The 15,985-nt window shown below is 43.9% G+C and overlaps 1 protein-coding gene across 1 annotated transcript in view; it reads left to right on the top strand.

Annotated features, from left to right (window-relative positions):
- Positions 1-414: 414 nt before the first annotated feature.
- LOC100752832 (guanylate cyclase soluble subunit beta-2) overlaps positions 415-15,985 on the top strand; it is a 49,584-nt gene continuing 34,013 nt past the window's right edge. Inside the window, exons 1-3 of the mRNA XM_035453103.1 lie at positions 415-423; positions 1,131-1,204; positions 5,631-5,725. Coding sequence (XP_035308994.1) covers positions 415-423; positions 1,131-1,204; positions 5,631-5,725 — 178 coding nt within the window. The remainder of the gene's footprint in view (positions 424-1,130; positions 1,205-5,630; positions 5,726-15,985) is intronic.

The following is a 15,985-nucleotide window of genomic DNA, read 5'->3' as shown; positions in this document are numbered from 1 at the left end:
ATTCTAGGCAGGTACCCTACAGACTGCTTCATTCCAAGTCCTTCAGTGCATAATCTCTGGAAAGCATGACTCTTGGCACTTAAAGTCATCTTGTGCTTCTATCTATTGTGTCATTTAGCTCCAGGAGGAAGGACAGCTCTGATGTCCATTGTGAGACTGAGGGAAGGGACAATGTCAAACAATGCCTGCTTGGGTGGACTCCAGAGCCATTAATTTACAACCTAACAAAGGTCCCCCAGGTGCTCCCATCATTTCCAGCTTAGCTCATGGAACAGTCTGGGTTCACAGAACTTAAACAATTCGTCCCCAAACACACAGTTGTAAAAACAGACAGAAACTCTCAGGGCTCTAGAGCCTAAGCCTTTCCCTTCTAAGTGCTGGTACCCCCTGGCCTCACTAAGGCTGTATTGCAGCATGGAGCATGTACCCCAGTCACCAGATGGCAGGAACAGACACTGGGAGAAAGGTTTCATTAGCCTTCACCATTTTCAAACACTAGACACTCCAAACAGGAGCCTTTCTCAGGTGTGCCTCAGGTAGGGCCCAAGCTCCCTCAGAAAGCAAGATGGGGACAGCTGTAGGCAATGAGAGTGCCTACTGGTTTGTCGATCTGGATGGAAAGCAGTGCCAGCAGCAAAATTTCAGAGAAATCTAGGGCTGGCCTGTGATGCTTGGCCATTTCTACAAAGTCCTTGAATGGTCTGTGATGGGGTGATGCAGGTGTCTTACAAGAATTCTCTGCAGATTAGGGAGTAGCAGCCCCAGCAACTCCAGTACACTTTGCATCAGCCTGTCAGTTCTTCGTTTTTTTCCCGGTGGCGACATCTTCTGTTGGCAGCAAAGGAAAAGAACATACCTATACTCCTCTCATCTTTTTTCTTTTCAAAGACTGTGTGGTGCTGAGCTAGAACTCTGAGGCTTTGTACTAGAGAGATTAGCACTCAGCCCTGAGCCCGCACTAAAGCTGAGAGTATGCTTAGGCTACACATGATCCAGCAGTGACTAGAGAACCCTGGAAAGGCCTCCATCAGCTCCCGAGGACCATGCACACCTCCAAAGACACCCACAGGAAGTCTAGGTCTAGGGAGGCATGCTTCATTCTCCAAATTTTCCCTCCTTTTGTGTTCTAGTATGGATTCATCAACACCTGTCTGCAGTCTCTTGTGACAGAGAAATTTGGTGAAGAGACATGGGAAAAACTAAAGTAAGTGCATCAAAAGAAAGATGTAGGCCCCCGTGAGCTTCCGTGTGGTCTGCTGTATATCAGTACCTGCCCCATGGGCTTCCAAAAATATGAAAGATGATTGGCTCCTTCAGTTATTCAGTAACAGGTAAACTAAGACAATTAGGCACAGTTTTGTTTATTAAATCTCCAACATTTTTTGCATGGTAATAGCCAATTCTGGTTAAGTAGCAGAAAAATGGGAACTTGCCCTTTGACACAGACTGTCAGTGCAGTCCCATGAACCAAAAGCTATGAAGATGAGAGCATGCTTTGACATTGGAAACCAGCTTGTGAAAATCTGTTCTCTGAAAAGTGTTATATAATCTTGTCCTGCATCACACATATGCACACATATATGAAGAAAGATATGACATCACCATATACTTATATGAAATAAATTCAAATAGAATGACAAAATTTGTACCATTGCTTGCAAAGTCTATGAGGTAAACTGTCAAATTGTGTGACACTATTGGGTTAAAAAGACTGAAGAAACAAACAAAATTAATATAACTACTAGATAAATCATGTAACCAAATGAAAATGTAAGAGGAAGTTCAAAACAAGTAATAATTTAATTTAGATTTTCTCTCCATGTCTATGAGCCAAATTTCCCCTTTTTTCTATTTCTTAATTTTTAGTAAGTTTTTATTGTCTTTTATTTAAACAAATGTAAAATGTTTAATGCAATTTTTTTCTATCTCTGGTTTCAAATGAATTAGAGCTGAGGAGGGAATAAGTTACCTATAAGCATGGGCTAAGCTGAGGTGGAGGCAGGCTCATTCCCCACACCCTGGGTCCTGTGGTGGCCTTCATTGGAGTCTTTGAAGGATATCTCAGATCCAAACTATAGCAATCATTTAATCCAAATCCCCCCTCCCCCTTCTCTCTCTCTCTCACACACACCAAACAAACAAACTAAAACTAAAAACAAAAACCCTGAGGCTCAAAGAGGTTAAGTAACTTGGCTGACACCAAACTGCAAATCAGAGGCTGGATCAGGCCACAAATATCAGTGTCAGTTTTGCCTTCCAATGTGGAGGTGAGCATAAGTGTGTGGTCTCCTGTAGGGGCCAGAAAAGGGCATTTGATCCCATGAAGTTGGGACTACAGGTGGCCGTGAACCTTCCAATGTGGGCATTGAAAGCCAAACCCATGTTCTCCAAAGAGAAACAGGTGTTCTTAACTGCTGAGCCAAAGAAATGGTAAGGACTTTTCATCTTTGGATCCTTGATGTGACCTCACTAAAAGGATCATGCCATCTTTTCCCACCCCACTCTGAGTGGACAGGGGCCAGCATTCCCCAACATCAGGAAGCCATGGACCCCAAGTGATAAGGGAAATTAAAAGAGGAGCATGGGATAATTAGTTGATTGGCAACTTGATTGTGTGACAGAATGCTTAGGGCATGACTGAGGCACTTTTGGGTATATCTATGAGTGTGTTTCCAGACAGGATTAACTGATAGAAACCCCACACTGAACATGGGCCGTGCTGTTTCCTGGGATAGAGGCAATGACTGAATAAAAAGGGGAAAGGGGCCTGTGGCCTAAACTTCTTCATCCATCTCCCTCTGCTTCCTGCTTCACCCAAAGGTGAGCAGGCTCCTTTTGCCATGCCTTACCCACTATGTTGGACTGTTGTCTTGCAAACTATGATCGAGGATAATCTACATCTTGTTGGGCATCTGGTCACAGCAATGAGAAAATTACCAAAACAGACCACAAGTTTGCAGGGGGATTAAAGGAAGACCTCCGGGAGCAGGGGACCTAGCAAGACAACATTCGGGGTTTGTGTCACCAGGTTTTAGCTTGAGTGTCTGCTTAATCCAGACTTGAGGATGTGCCCACATGGTCAGCACTAACTAGACTGGAAAAACGCAGAGTGAGGTCTACCTAATAAGCACAGCTAGCTATGAAACTAGATTCATTTAGGGAATAACTATTAAAAAGAACTCCACGGCACAGAAAACTCAGCTATAAACATAAATTGAAACTAAGCCAAGATTATTTGCTGTAACACAGGATCTACTTTGGGCTATGTTTAAACAACAAATTCCCCAGTGCCCTTAAAGCAGAATTTTTGCTGAAAGGGGGAAAAAAGCCATCAATTCCCATACAAAATTTAAGAAGAAATGATTAGGCAAAGTGAACTATGTCTCCAGACATTATGACATAGATTTTATTTTATATGAAATAATCAGAAACAGATGTGTGTCCTCCTCCACTTGCCTTGCTGATTCTATTCTCACATAGCCTAGATTTATAGGTTTCTAATTCTGAGCCACCCTTTTGTAACCTCCTGGCTCTAATCTCAACTGTGGAGGCCACTAATAGGCTGGGAAGAATGGGACCTTTGGGATGAGCTTCACCTCCACGTTGTGCCCAGATTGCTCACTGCCTGTTTGAGTTGGGCCACTTCCCCCACTAGACAGGTGCTTGTTCAGCTCCAAGCATGTGCTTAGTAGAGGTACAGACATGGGGGAGGGTAGTGATGGGAAGACACAGGGATTGTGTCAGGGAATGGATTCTAGTGTGAGGAACAGAAAGCGAACAAGTAAATGAACAAAACCTTTTCAGATTGCTCAAAGACCTGTACAAACGTAGAACATTTGAAAGAGGCTGACAAAAGATGCATGTTTCCTTGTGGGGCTTAGAAACAGTCCCCATGGAGAGGGAATCTATGAGCCAGAAGGAAGGAGCCAGCCCTGGGTCAGGGAAGTGTTTGTGCTCCATAAAGAGGGGATAGCAAGTGCAGAAGGCCTGGGGTGAGCTGAGCTTGGTGGGAAACAACCAGTGTGACTATTCTAAATGGAGATTCAAAGCTAGCATCCACAAACGAAACATTTGACATTTGTCTTTCTGGTCTGGGTTATGTCACTCTGGATGACTATTCCAGCCCCATCCATTCACTTGTGAACTTCATAATTCCATTTTTCTTAACAGTGGAATAATTACTATTCCATTATGTAAATGTTCCCCATTTTCATTATTCATTCGCCAGTTGATGGACATCTAGAGTGTTCCCACTTCAGGGCTCTTGTGACTAGGGTGCTAATGAATATAGATGAACAGGTATTTCTACCAGAAGATATGGAATCCTTTGGGTATATGACCAAGAGTGATATGACTGGATCCTGTGGTAGATCTAGTTCTAGCTTTCTGAAGATTCGCCACACTAACTTCCACTACTAACTAACCAACTACTTGGGAATTTTGTCTTACCCCAGTCAGAATGGGTATGATTTTAAAAAAAGAAGAAGAAGATAAATGATGGAGTGGATCTGGGGAAAAGTAACACTTGTTTCTTTTGTTTTTTGAAAGAAAATATCTGCCAAGTAGCTAAGTCCAAGTAACTATAATTCACTTACTTCTCAATAGTTCTCTCAAGCAAAAATGATGTTCGAATGAAAAGTGGGCTCCCAAGGCTGTAGCATCAGTGCCTTTCCTGAAGGTGGCTGTCACTGCCACAACAGTGCCTGTCCTGAGGGTGCCTGTGACACTCTGTGTGCAGCTGAAATGTTTATGTACCCGTATGTCTTCCATTTCATCCTACACCATGTTCCCAAGATACACACAAAGCACCTCAGCTTAACAAAATGGATAGTTTTTCTGCCTCCACCAGAAAAATGTGCACAGGAATCAGCCCCCCCCCCCCCCACTCCACTGCACACATAGCATAATGCAACGAAAAGAATGTGAGGGAAGAACACGTTTGCTTGGTCCCCCTAAATGATTCATGATGGGCATCGGCAGCTTTACCCACACTCATGCAATTGGGCCATTGACTCAAATACCAGCCAGTGAAAAGGGCAAGTAATGTTTCATTTTGCCAAGAAGTCATTTTACCTTACAGGTCTCTAAGATCACCTGAGAGGCATGCAGGGACACCAGAGGCCACACTTGTAAAGCTACTGCTTTGATAGTCAGCATCTTTTTCAGTGTATCAGGTCAGGTGGCACATCGACAGTGGCTGGCGGAGGACTGGGTACCACAACCTCCTCCTCTAATCTTATTGTTGTAAAAAGAAATGAAGAAACAGTGAGATTAGCCCAAGTCAGCCAGCAAGAGTGTGGTGGGGTCAGAGCTAACTCCCAGATGGCTGGAGCACTTTCTGACTCTCACAGTGAGGATATGAACCTCTGTTGATTTGTATCTTTTATCGAAACTTCTGAGACTGAGATGGCCCTGTAGCTCATTGGGTAGAGTGCTTGCCCAGCATGCAGAAAGCCCTGGGTTCCATGTCTAGCACCACATAAACTAGGCAGGGTGGCACATATTTATATCCTATTACTCAGGATGGGTGTGGCAGGAGTCAACACCTGTACCATACATTGCTGGTGGGCAACTGTCCTGAGACTGAGCTACATGGACCAATGCTCAACCTCACTTGATGTATCTTTCAGGGTGTCTGCAGAAGTGCAAGATGCCTTCATGACCTACACCGTGTATGATGACATCATCACCATTAAGCTCATCCAAGAAGCCTGTAAGGTTCTGGGTAAGTCCAAAAAGGCTTGTTTGGGTTTCTTAAGACTGTTATAGAAACAAAACGCCATAGTTGATTTTCCTCACAGTTGTTCTGCTGTGAACACGATACTGACAATGAAGTAGTAAATACTGACTTTGGGCTCCTTGGGGAAATACAGAGCTGTTCTGAGTCTCTAGTCACAATCTCTGAGAAGCAATCGATGTGTGATGTTGTTTATGCAGGCTTCTATTTAAACACACACACACACAGATACATACACGCACAGGTACACACATAGACACACACTGGCACACACAGACACGCCCCCATTCACACACAGACACATATCTACAGACACACACACACACACACACACACACACACACACACACACACACACACACAGAGACACATGATTCATTGACATTGGTTTAGCCATTAAGAGTACATAGTGTTCTTGCTAAGAAACCAAGTTCAGTCCCCACATTCACACTGGGGGCTCATAATCCCGGCTCTGGGGTTCTAATTCCAGTGTCCACATTGGGGCCACAATTCTTAACACCCTCTTTAGGCCCCCTTTTGTAATGAGCGCATGTGTATATAGCCACACAGCTATACACATATACACACAATTAAAAAATCTAAAGAAACCCGCTAAATTCACAACCAATTCCATTATGACATTATGTCTGAAAGAACGTAAATTATCTGTAAATCAGCACATCACAACTTTCTGGTGCTCAAAGAGAGCTCTTTGACAGTGCACTTTCATTTTAAGCAACAGAATCACCAACAAAAATCAGAAACATGTGAGCCTGGACTACGGTGGGGTTATGTATTCAGGAGAGCTGAGACAAGCACTTAGCACAGCGCCTTGTTTATCTTACCTAGGAACTTGGAAAGGAAGAGTTTATTTGTCTTACACACCCCAATCAGGGAGGCTTACTAGCTTGTTCCTAATGTTTTGCTCATGCTGCTTTCTTAAACAACCCAGGATCCTCTGCCCAGGAGTGACACTATCTACAGTAGGCTGGATCCTCCTCCCTCATCAGTCAGCAATCAAGAAAATGCCCCACAGACATACCCATAGGCTGATCTGATAGGGGCAATTTCTCAACTGAGGGGGCTCCCTTTTCAGAGACACTAGCATGTGTCAAGTTGAAGAAAGCCTGACCAGGACAGGATGTTGCAAAATTCTCATCACTCTTCTCAGGTCTTTTGATGACCTTGATGCCTCTAGGCTGAGTTTAGCTCTGCCTCTCTCAGCAGGTAGTAAAAGTAGCGAATATTGGGGCCAACATGGCCTCATAAACTGTGAGGTTGTAAACAATAGCAAATTGTTCTGCCATGGTACCGGGAAAGAGATTGAAAACCAAGTTACTGGTAGCACAGAACTGTGTCTGGAGACATAAGGGGAGAACACTTTCTCCTCTTTCAGTTTCTGGTAGCCCCAGGAGTTTGTGGCCTGTAGCAATGTAACTCCAGTCTCTGTCTTCAGATGGCCACCTCCTCTCTATGTCTTAATTTCTCTTTCTCATAAGGACACCACCAATAAGATTAGATTTAGGACCACTCCTAAATGACCCTCATTTATTACCTTAAGTAAGTCTGCGGCAACTCATTTTCTAAATAAGGTTAATATTCACAGGTTCCCTGTGGACGTGAGTTTTCAGGGTACCGTTCAACCTAGATGTCCCCCAAGTGATCTTTCCAATATAGGTAGCCTTAGATTTCCTACTTGGATTTTGTGAGTTTTACTTTTATCATCCACACGATCAATATGTTTGACCTTGATGTTGGTTTTGTCAGGTGTTGTGATACCTTTGAAAAGCGGTTCATAACTGCAACCACCACTGGATGTCTAGAAGCAACATTGAGAACCCCTTGTGCCGACTCCACCTGTGTTTATCTGGGAGTTATCAAAGTGTGGTGTAATATGCTGGTGGCCATCCTCTGCTCTGCCTGGATCGATTTGTCCATTTGCCTGCACATGGCAGGATTATGCTATGATCTTATGTGGAGTATCTCATGTGGACAGTCCCGCCTACATGGCACATACCTTGTTGCAGGATGATTTACAGCAGCAGGGGACTTTTTATTTTAATTACCTGTGTGCTCCACCTCCTGTCTCTGAGGAAGAGTACAGGACAAAAGAAAATTTTAGCTTTGCCTCTAATTTAAAGGTGTAAAGCAGCAAGGTGGTGGTGCACAGCTTTCATCTCAGCACTCAGGAAACAGAGGCAGGTAGATCTCAGACTTTGGTCTACAGAGCGAGTTTCAGGACAGTCAGGGCTACACAGAGAAACCCTGTCTGGAAAAGACAAAAATAAAGATGTAAAACAAGTTAATTAAGCAGCCACAATTTTCTAGTCATCAAAGAAAAAGAGCACCATCTCCCCTCTAGTTTTGTTTCAAGGTGTGAGGTAGTGCCTTTGAAAATATCCAGCACAGAACGACTCACAAAGAGTCCTTTCTCTCCTCTGTCCACACTGTGGGTCCTCACACTGTGGATCCCTGTGAGGATGCAAAGTGGCATGTAGAGTCATCTATGGGCAGAAACGTCGGCATCTGTGCCCAGTATCTGACTACCCACCAAGGACAGAATTGCCACAAGTGTCAGGTTATGTAAGTCTTGCTACTCAGAGCCTTCAAACTGGTTCCTGTATAGTCTCCACAAGGCTGGGCCTGTCACCAGCCAAGCCTGCATCTGGGAAGGACACATGGGACTCATACCTCACCTTGTATAACTGTTGGCTACTGAGAGATTCTGAGGGAGAGGCCACAGGGGAAGCCCACTAGGGTAGTTCAAAACCCACAGGAGGCCTGTGTGAAACTTGTAGGACACAAGACAAAACACAAAAATGCATGAATGTCAGGAAGGGACCCAGGAGGGTGGTTGACGAGTGTGGGAGGGAGATAAGAGGTGGGGGTGACAATAACCATATCACTGCGTCTCCATGGATAAATTTGTCAAGGAAAAAACACTAATAAGATTATTTTTTAAAAATCTTTCCCTAAAAACACAAGGTATATGAAAAACTTAAAGCAGACTTTGAACAAATATGAAATGAACCTTACAGATAAAGCCAGGCTGACAACATGAGCCCTGCACCTAGAACTGACTTGACTTGCACATGACAATTTGATTGGCATCCATATCGTCCCATGTTCATGAGCATCTCCTGGGCACAGATCCTTCTGGGGATCTGCATCCAGGAGAGGCTGACATCCTGTCAGGCCAAGAGAGGGAAGGATGTGTGTGTGTGAGGCCTGGTCCCCTTCTGTCCCTGTCAGCTCTGGGTCACCTGCTACACTGGTTCATCACACTGTCTGGTCTGTGTTGGAGTCACAGAGATACACAGGGACCTTTCTACATGGAGTCCCGGTTCAGGGCGGGTACTCTTTTCTGTGAGGCTGGGACACTCGGAACCTGACCTCTGGCCTCTGTTCTGCTTCCCATAGCTCCTTGCTTGACACACAACAGTAAGACTGTTCCTCTCCGCCACCTAGGATACACCTGCTAAGAAGAGTTTCTAGATTCTTGTCATTGTGTTGTTTATTTTAAGATGGGGGGTTGGTCTCACCCTGTTGCCCAGGCTGGCCTTGAACTTATGGTGATCCTCCTAGCTTAGCCTCTGAAGTACTAAGACTATAGGCATTATCTATCATGTCCAGCTTAGACATTGCTTCCTTAAGGGTTCTGGGAATAAGAGTGAGGGGAAACCCCCTAAAACATGGGAAAATGTCATAGCATGTCTTCTGTGTTAATCTAAAAACATGAAAGCTGTTTTATATACCTCCCTAATGCTGGGATTAAAGACATGTGATCCAAGTGCTGAGATCATCTTTGTGTGAGCTGTTTCTTTTAGGACTGGATCAATTTCATGTAGTCAGTGTGGGCTTCAACTAACAGAGATCTGTCTACCTCTTAATCCTGAGTCCTGGGATTAAAGGTATGTACCACCACTGCCTGACCTCTATAGCTTGAGGCTGGCTTTGCTCTCTGAATCCTCAGGCAAGCTTTAATAAATCATAAATAATATATCACCACAGAGTCCTTTGGCCAGTGGACAGTAAACTGTCTGCAATGTAGCTCATGGGCCAGATCCGGGCCCCTAACTCATTTTGTGAATAATGTTTTATTGAAGCACAGCCATGCCCATTTGCTTATATATTATCCATTTGTCTTTTGGGCTATATTGTTAGAATTGAGTCGTCCCAATGGAATCCATATGGGTTGTGACACTTAAGGCATGCCACAAGTTCCTTTTAGAGAAAAAGTCTGTCATTTCATAGTCTAGAGAATGGATTTCTGACAAATTGCTTGTTTTTGTTTTTGATGGTTAAAAAAAAATCTGATTTTAGCTAAGAGCTGCTGTGGATTGAATTGTGTCCTGACAAAATTCCTATCTTGAGGTGTTGTCCGCCATGACGATGGCTTTGGGATTTAGAAAATAACTAAGTTTAGATGTAAAGTGTCCCACTAAGAATTGACACCAGAGGCTCACCTGTCTCTTTTATCCTGTGAGGACAGAGCAGGAAATCAGCCATTCATGAGCCTGGAAGAGCTCTCACAGAAATCATCTTGAGCTGCACAGTCAAAAAATAAAGTTCTGTGGGTTAAAGGCATGCCTATGGCATGTTGATACAGGTGCCCTCCTGGATTAAAAACTCTAGCAAGTTTTCAGATATTCAGAAATGAATACTCTGGACATCTGTTCTCACCCTTGTGTATTTTTGAAACAATTCTGTAGCACACTCAGGCTGTGTCTTTGGTAATGATTTTGTTGCACACTCAGGCTGTGTATCTGGTAATGATGCTGTAGCACACTCAGGCTGTGTATCTGGTAATGATGTTATAGCACACTCAGGCTGTGTATCTGGTAATGATGCTGTAGCACACTCAGGCTGTGTATCTGGTAATGATGCTATAGCACACTCAGCCTGTGTATCTGGTAATGATGCCGTAGCACACTCAGCCTGTGTCTTTGGTAATGATGCTGTAGTATACTTTTAATATGGCAGCAGTTTCAATGGGGAGATGCAGTCACACATCTGTCTTGGTCCTGTTTCCAACCCAACTTACACATTTAGAGACAGCAACAAGTTTGTAGGCCCATGTGTGGACACTACCATGTCTTTTCCAACCCAAAGTCAGTCTCTACCACATGGTTTCGCTTTGACTCACTTCTACTATTAAAAATTTGGTTTCCTTGTTATCTCTAGAAAATTCATTGGTTTGTATTTCAAAAGAAAGATAAGTATGAAGGGTGCATTACACAGAATGTTAGAATCATAAAATCCCAATCCGTAGGGGCTGGGAAATAAAATGCTTTCTGTACAATGGTGAACGCTTGACTCTGGATCCCTAGGACCTGAGTAAAGGCTGGCATGGCCACATGAGGCTACAATACCAGTGGCGACTAAGATGTCTCATTCCAAGGACTCACTGACCAGTTTGACTGGCCTAACCAAGGATATTCAGGTTCACTGAGAGACCTCTGGCCTTAAGATGCTTGGATGCGCGCGCGCGCGCGCACACACACACACACACACACACACACACACACACACACACACACACACACACCTCTGTCTCCAAAACAAACCCAAGTGATTTGGAATCGTGATGCGGTGGGAAACTTGCAGCCTCTCTCTACTTGCACAACTGCCATGAGTTAGAGAGAGTGAGGCCCAGCCAGGACAGGCATTTTCACATTTAAGAAAATATGCTGGGCAGTTGAGACTGACTCCCTCCTTTGACAAAGAAAAAAGCATGTTTCATCACCACTAACCAGAGCTTTGCCTTCCAAGTGGCCTCTAGTGTGCCATCCGCCTGCCTTGATTATTGGAACTCTTCCATAACTCTCTGAACTGCATAACTCTGCTGTCTAATTAGAGTAGTTGGGAAGGGACCAGATGGCAGGTTAAGCAGGACAAGGAATCACTGCATAAGAGTAAGTGCCTACTTAGTGTATACATAGGTTATTAGTGACCTGAAGTAAAAACATGCAAAACAACGCCCACCAGTCACTTGGCACAGCTGTGCCTGTCTAGACATTGCCTGCTAAGAAAGCCAGAGTAAAATGCATTTAAAGTTAGCTATCAGCAAATGTCAACAGCCCTTCCCTGAACTCACTTCAAAATAAGAGTACCAATGCAAAACTTAAGATTAAGAATGGATAAAGCCAGAAGCCAGACATGCAGCCCAGGGTGCACAGCCAACAGGGTGCACAGCCTGAACTAGGGTCTCAATATCCCAAGACCAGTGAAGAATCTTTTAGGCTAGAGGAGACATATAGACTGCCCTGGTGTGCATTTAGGAGTCAAAGGTGGGCTGGCCTTTGGCTCTGTTTCTCCTCAGGATGAACCTAGTATCAATTCCTCTTTGGTAAAATAACAGTGACATATCCCTGATGTCAGAGACTGTCCAAGAGATGAATTCAAATAATGAAGCAAAGTTGGTACTTGGCAGACTACATCCTTTTCCCCCACCTTCACCATCACTCAGGAGCCACTTGTCCTGTGCTTGGGGTCCTGGTTAGTCTCGCAGTTCTACTTGCCAAGGGCAGAGGAGGAACAGGCAGGGATGTATCTTCCAGAATTAGCCCAACTTCTTCCTCCCTGCAGAGCTGTCCACCTGGGCTACCTTCAACTGCTTCTCAGCTGCTTCTTTTTTTCCATGCCCAAATAAATTTCCTGCCACATCTGTAAACCAGCCCTCCCCACAGAGTACATTTCAGTGTGCATAGCTGTGTCTCATTCTCCTGTGCACCAAACTCTTCCCCCACATTCTAGTCCAGGCCTGACCTAAATGACAGGGTTCCAGAAGAATATATTCTTTAAAAATGTTTTTATTAACTCTCTAAGAATTCCATGCCCCTATTCTTTCCCCCAACTCCAGACCTACCTTCACCTCCCTACCAATCCCCAGATTCATTTTCATGTGCTTTGTTTTTAAACCAAGCCATTAAACCCCATGTGTGCCACCCACATACTCCTGGGTGTGTGGCCATCCTCTGGAACATGGTGGAGCTACTAGGAGCCACAGGCCTAAAGAAGACTGATTCTTTCTCCTTCACAAACCATCAACTGTCCACAGTTCCTCAGTTGGGTTCAGGGACTAATAAACTCTTTTCCCTCTTCATCCTTGACCAGCTTGATTTGTGCTGGCAAGCACTTAATGGGCACAGCAGTCCTGTCATGTCCAGAAGGTGCTGTTTTGTCCTGGTCTTCCCCAAACTCTGGCTATCTTCCCAATAATCCTGAGCCTTGTCTATGGGAGAATGATACAGATGTCTAATTTTGGGCTTGAGCACTCTAATGACACTCTCCTGCACTTTGGTGAGTTATGAGTTTCTTTTAACCACTGTCCACTGAGAAACAAGACAGCTGATGCCTCACACTGTAAACAAAAGCTCTTGTCTTGAATGGAGACTTTTGCAAGTTGTAGAGCAAATCCCTGTCTTGTGGATCCCTACATGTTTCTCTGGGACATCCTTGGGGACATCTATAAATAATAGGTCCTGATGCCTCTATCTTGGATGATGAGGTGTGGGCATGGGTCAAGAGAAATCCAGTCCCAAGTCTGTCCTTTGTTGAGGAGTTGAAGTCCAGGTGGTAGTGGCTTCATTGTAGCTCTCACCCAGACTTCAGCAGGTGGCCTCTCTCCCCTAGCCCTGGACAGTCCACCTCTGCTTTTCAATTCCCACAGCTGTAACCCCACAAGAAGTAAATACTTCTGGGTAGCACAGAAGAGCTAAGCTTGTTAAGTCAGCTCTCCTAAGTTCATGCAGCATCCAAACTAAGATCCCCTTTAAAGACTCCACACCTCTCCAGGGAGGCCAAGCATAGATGCTTCATAGCAGCTATTTTCATGCTAACAAAGAAATCTTTCATCCTTATCTGGGCATGGTGGCACACACCTATAATCCAAGCACTCAGGAGGCAGAGGCAGGTGGATCTCTGTGAGTTTGAGGCCAGCCTGGTCTACAGAGCTAGTTCCAGAACAGCCAGAGCTGTTACACAGAGAAACCATGTCTTAAAAAGAAAAAAAAACAGAAATCTTTCATCCAAACCAAAACACTTTTTAATAGATATTTAATACATCCACAAAAGCAGAGGTACTCATAGACTGAAGTCTACGTGTCTTTTACCCAATTTCTCTAATTAAATGTTTTGCCAATCTTGTTTCATGTCCGGATCCCTCCACTGTTTTGGTTTTTTTTTGTTTTGTTTTTGCTGGAATGTCCCCCAAACAAGTCTCAGGTTTCCTATAATTTCAGCCATAAATATTTCAGCAAGGTAAAGATATTTTAAAATGTATTGACAACATTCTGACCATAGATAGGAAACCCCAAAGAGCATGGCTCTAGTCACATCCGACACATGTTCCTTGTGGTCTTCTTGCATATAATCTCCTCAGGTCTTTTCAGGGCTATCAGCTAAACTTTTCCACATTGACAAAATACAACCCAATTACAAGTTTATCAGAACAGTACCAAAAACATTTCATTTACATGCCTGCTCCCTCCCCACATGTGAACATCTCCACCCTTCTCTGAGCTTGGATCTGCATATCCTCTGGATTGCTAGCGAGTCACCATAAAAATGACCTCTTTGTCCCTAAGAATTCTCTTAGGAAAGTACAAGTATCAAATTCAGGAAGTGAGTGCTGAGACAGTTTGGTCATCTGTCCTGTAGACATTAACAAAAATATTTCAACTGACTTACAATGTCCTTAAAAAAAGAAGAAGAAAAGAAAATCTTTAAGAGTGTCCTGTTGTTTCATGCTTCTCTAGTCTGGAAGATTTCCAGTGTCTGTTACAGTTCATAACATGGATGTCTTCGCAAAAGTTGTCATCAGAAGCTTGGTAGTGTCCACTACTGGGTGATCATTAGTAGTTCTTCATAATGTCCTGCAGGCAATGCCTCCTGCCAGGGAGACTACAGAGTGATCTCTTGTCTTTCCCAGTTGGTTCTGCTAGGAGGAGCAGGTGTTCTGCATCCCTGCTGTGGGCGTGTGAACTTTGATCACTTGGTGAAGCTGGCATCTGCTAGGTTTCTCTACTCTAAAGCCACTGACTTCTCTATAATTAGGACCTCATGAGAAGCTGCTCTCAGATCATGCTGGTGTCTGGTAGCTTCTCAAACTCCCTCTTGTATGATTTTAGTTCTCATGGACACTGTGTCCTACGATCTCTGTAAATTGGTACTTGAGATTCTCTGTGTGTGTGTTATTCCTTTTCATTTATTATTTTAGACTCCCATGAGGAAAGATGTCGTCCCTTCCCTACTTTTCTGTTTATACCAATGTGGTCTTGATTCTCATTTTTAAAAACAGGTCACACTGCTTTCAGTATTTCTGTTGATGTTCAAATTCAAGACCTAACGAATGGAGGCAAGCCCCTGCCCCCACTGCCCATGGATGCCTTCTTGTCTCTACCATTCTTTTTTTTTTTTTCTTGAGACAGGGTTTCTCTGTGTAGCTTTGGAGCCTATCCTGTTGCAACCTGGGGATATTCTGTTTCTCAAAGAAGCTCTGCTTCTGTTCAGTAGAGGATAGCTTCTAAAAAAAATCCATAATCTGGACACTAGGTGAGCTAAGTGCTCCTATAGAGAGTCCTCTGTTAGACCCTCCCAGTGGGCAGACATGTACACACTATCTATCTATCTATCTATCTATCTATCTATCTATCTATCTATCTATCCATCCATCCATCATCTATCTCTCTATCCATCCATTATCTATCCTCAGTCGTTTAGCTATCTATATCCTATGATGGGTTCCATGGTCTTATGCCATATCTTTGTGTGTGTGTGTGTGTGTGTGTGTGTGTGTTGTGTGTGTGTACAGTGTATGTGAAAGTGTCTTGTCTATCATTTTTTATGTGTTTCTAATGTTTTACATTATTTATACTGTGTTGTGAACCTGCCATGGCTTGTGTGTAGGGGTCAGAGGACAACTTTGGGGAGTCTGTTTTTTTCTTCCACCATGCAGTCCTCACCAAACTCAGACGACCAGGTTGCAGTCAAGCACCTTTGCCCATTGAGCCTGTCTTGCCTAACCTATGCTTTCTTCCTTTTATACACTATTGTCTAATGAACCTGGAGCTAGACTGGTAGCTAGTAAGCCCCAGTGACTCCTGCCTCTGGCTTCCCACAATGCTAGCATTGCAGATGTACACAGGACCATAACATGCTTTTTACCTGGGTGCTGACATGAGAACTCAGGTCTCATGCTTACTCACAGAGCCTCTCTTCAGCCCATTATTATGGCACATTTGTCTA

This window comes from Cricetulus griseus (assembly GCF_003668045.3).
Source record: "Cricetulus griseus strain 17A/GY chromosome 1 unlocalized genomic scaffold, alternate assembly CriGri-PICRH-1.0 chr1_1, whole genome shotgun sequence".
NCBI lineage: Eukaryota > Metazoa > Chordata > Mammalia > Rodentia > Cricetidae > Cricetulus > Cricetulus griseus.
Note: the sequence above shows the minus strand (reverse complement) of the source record. Positions and strands in the feature narration are given on the sequence as shown.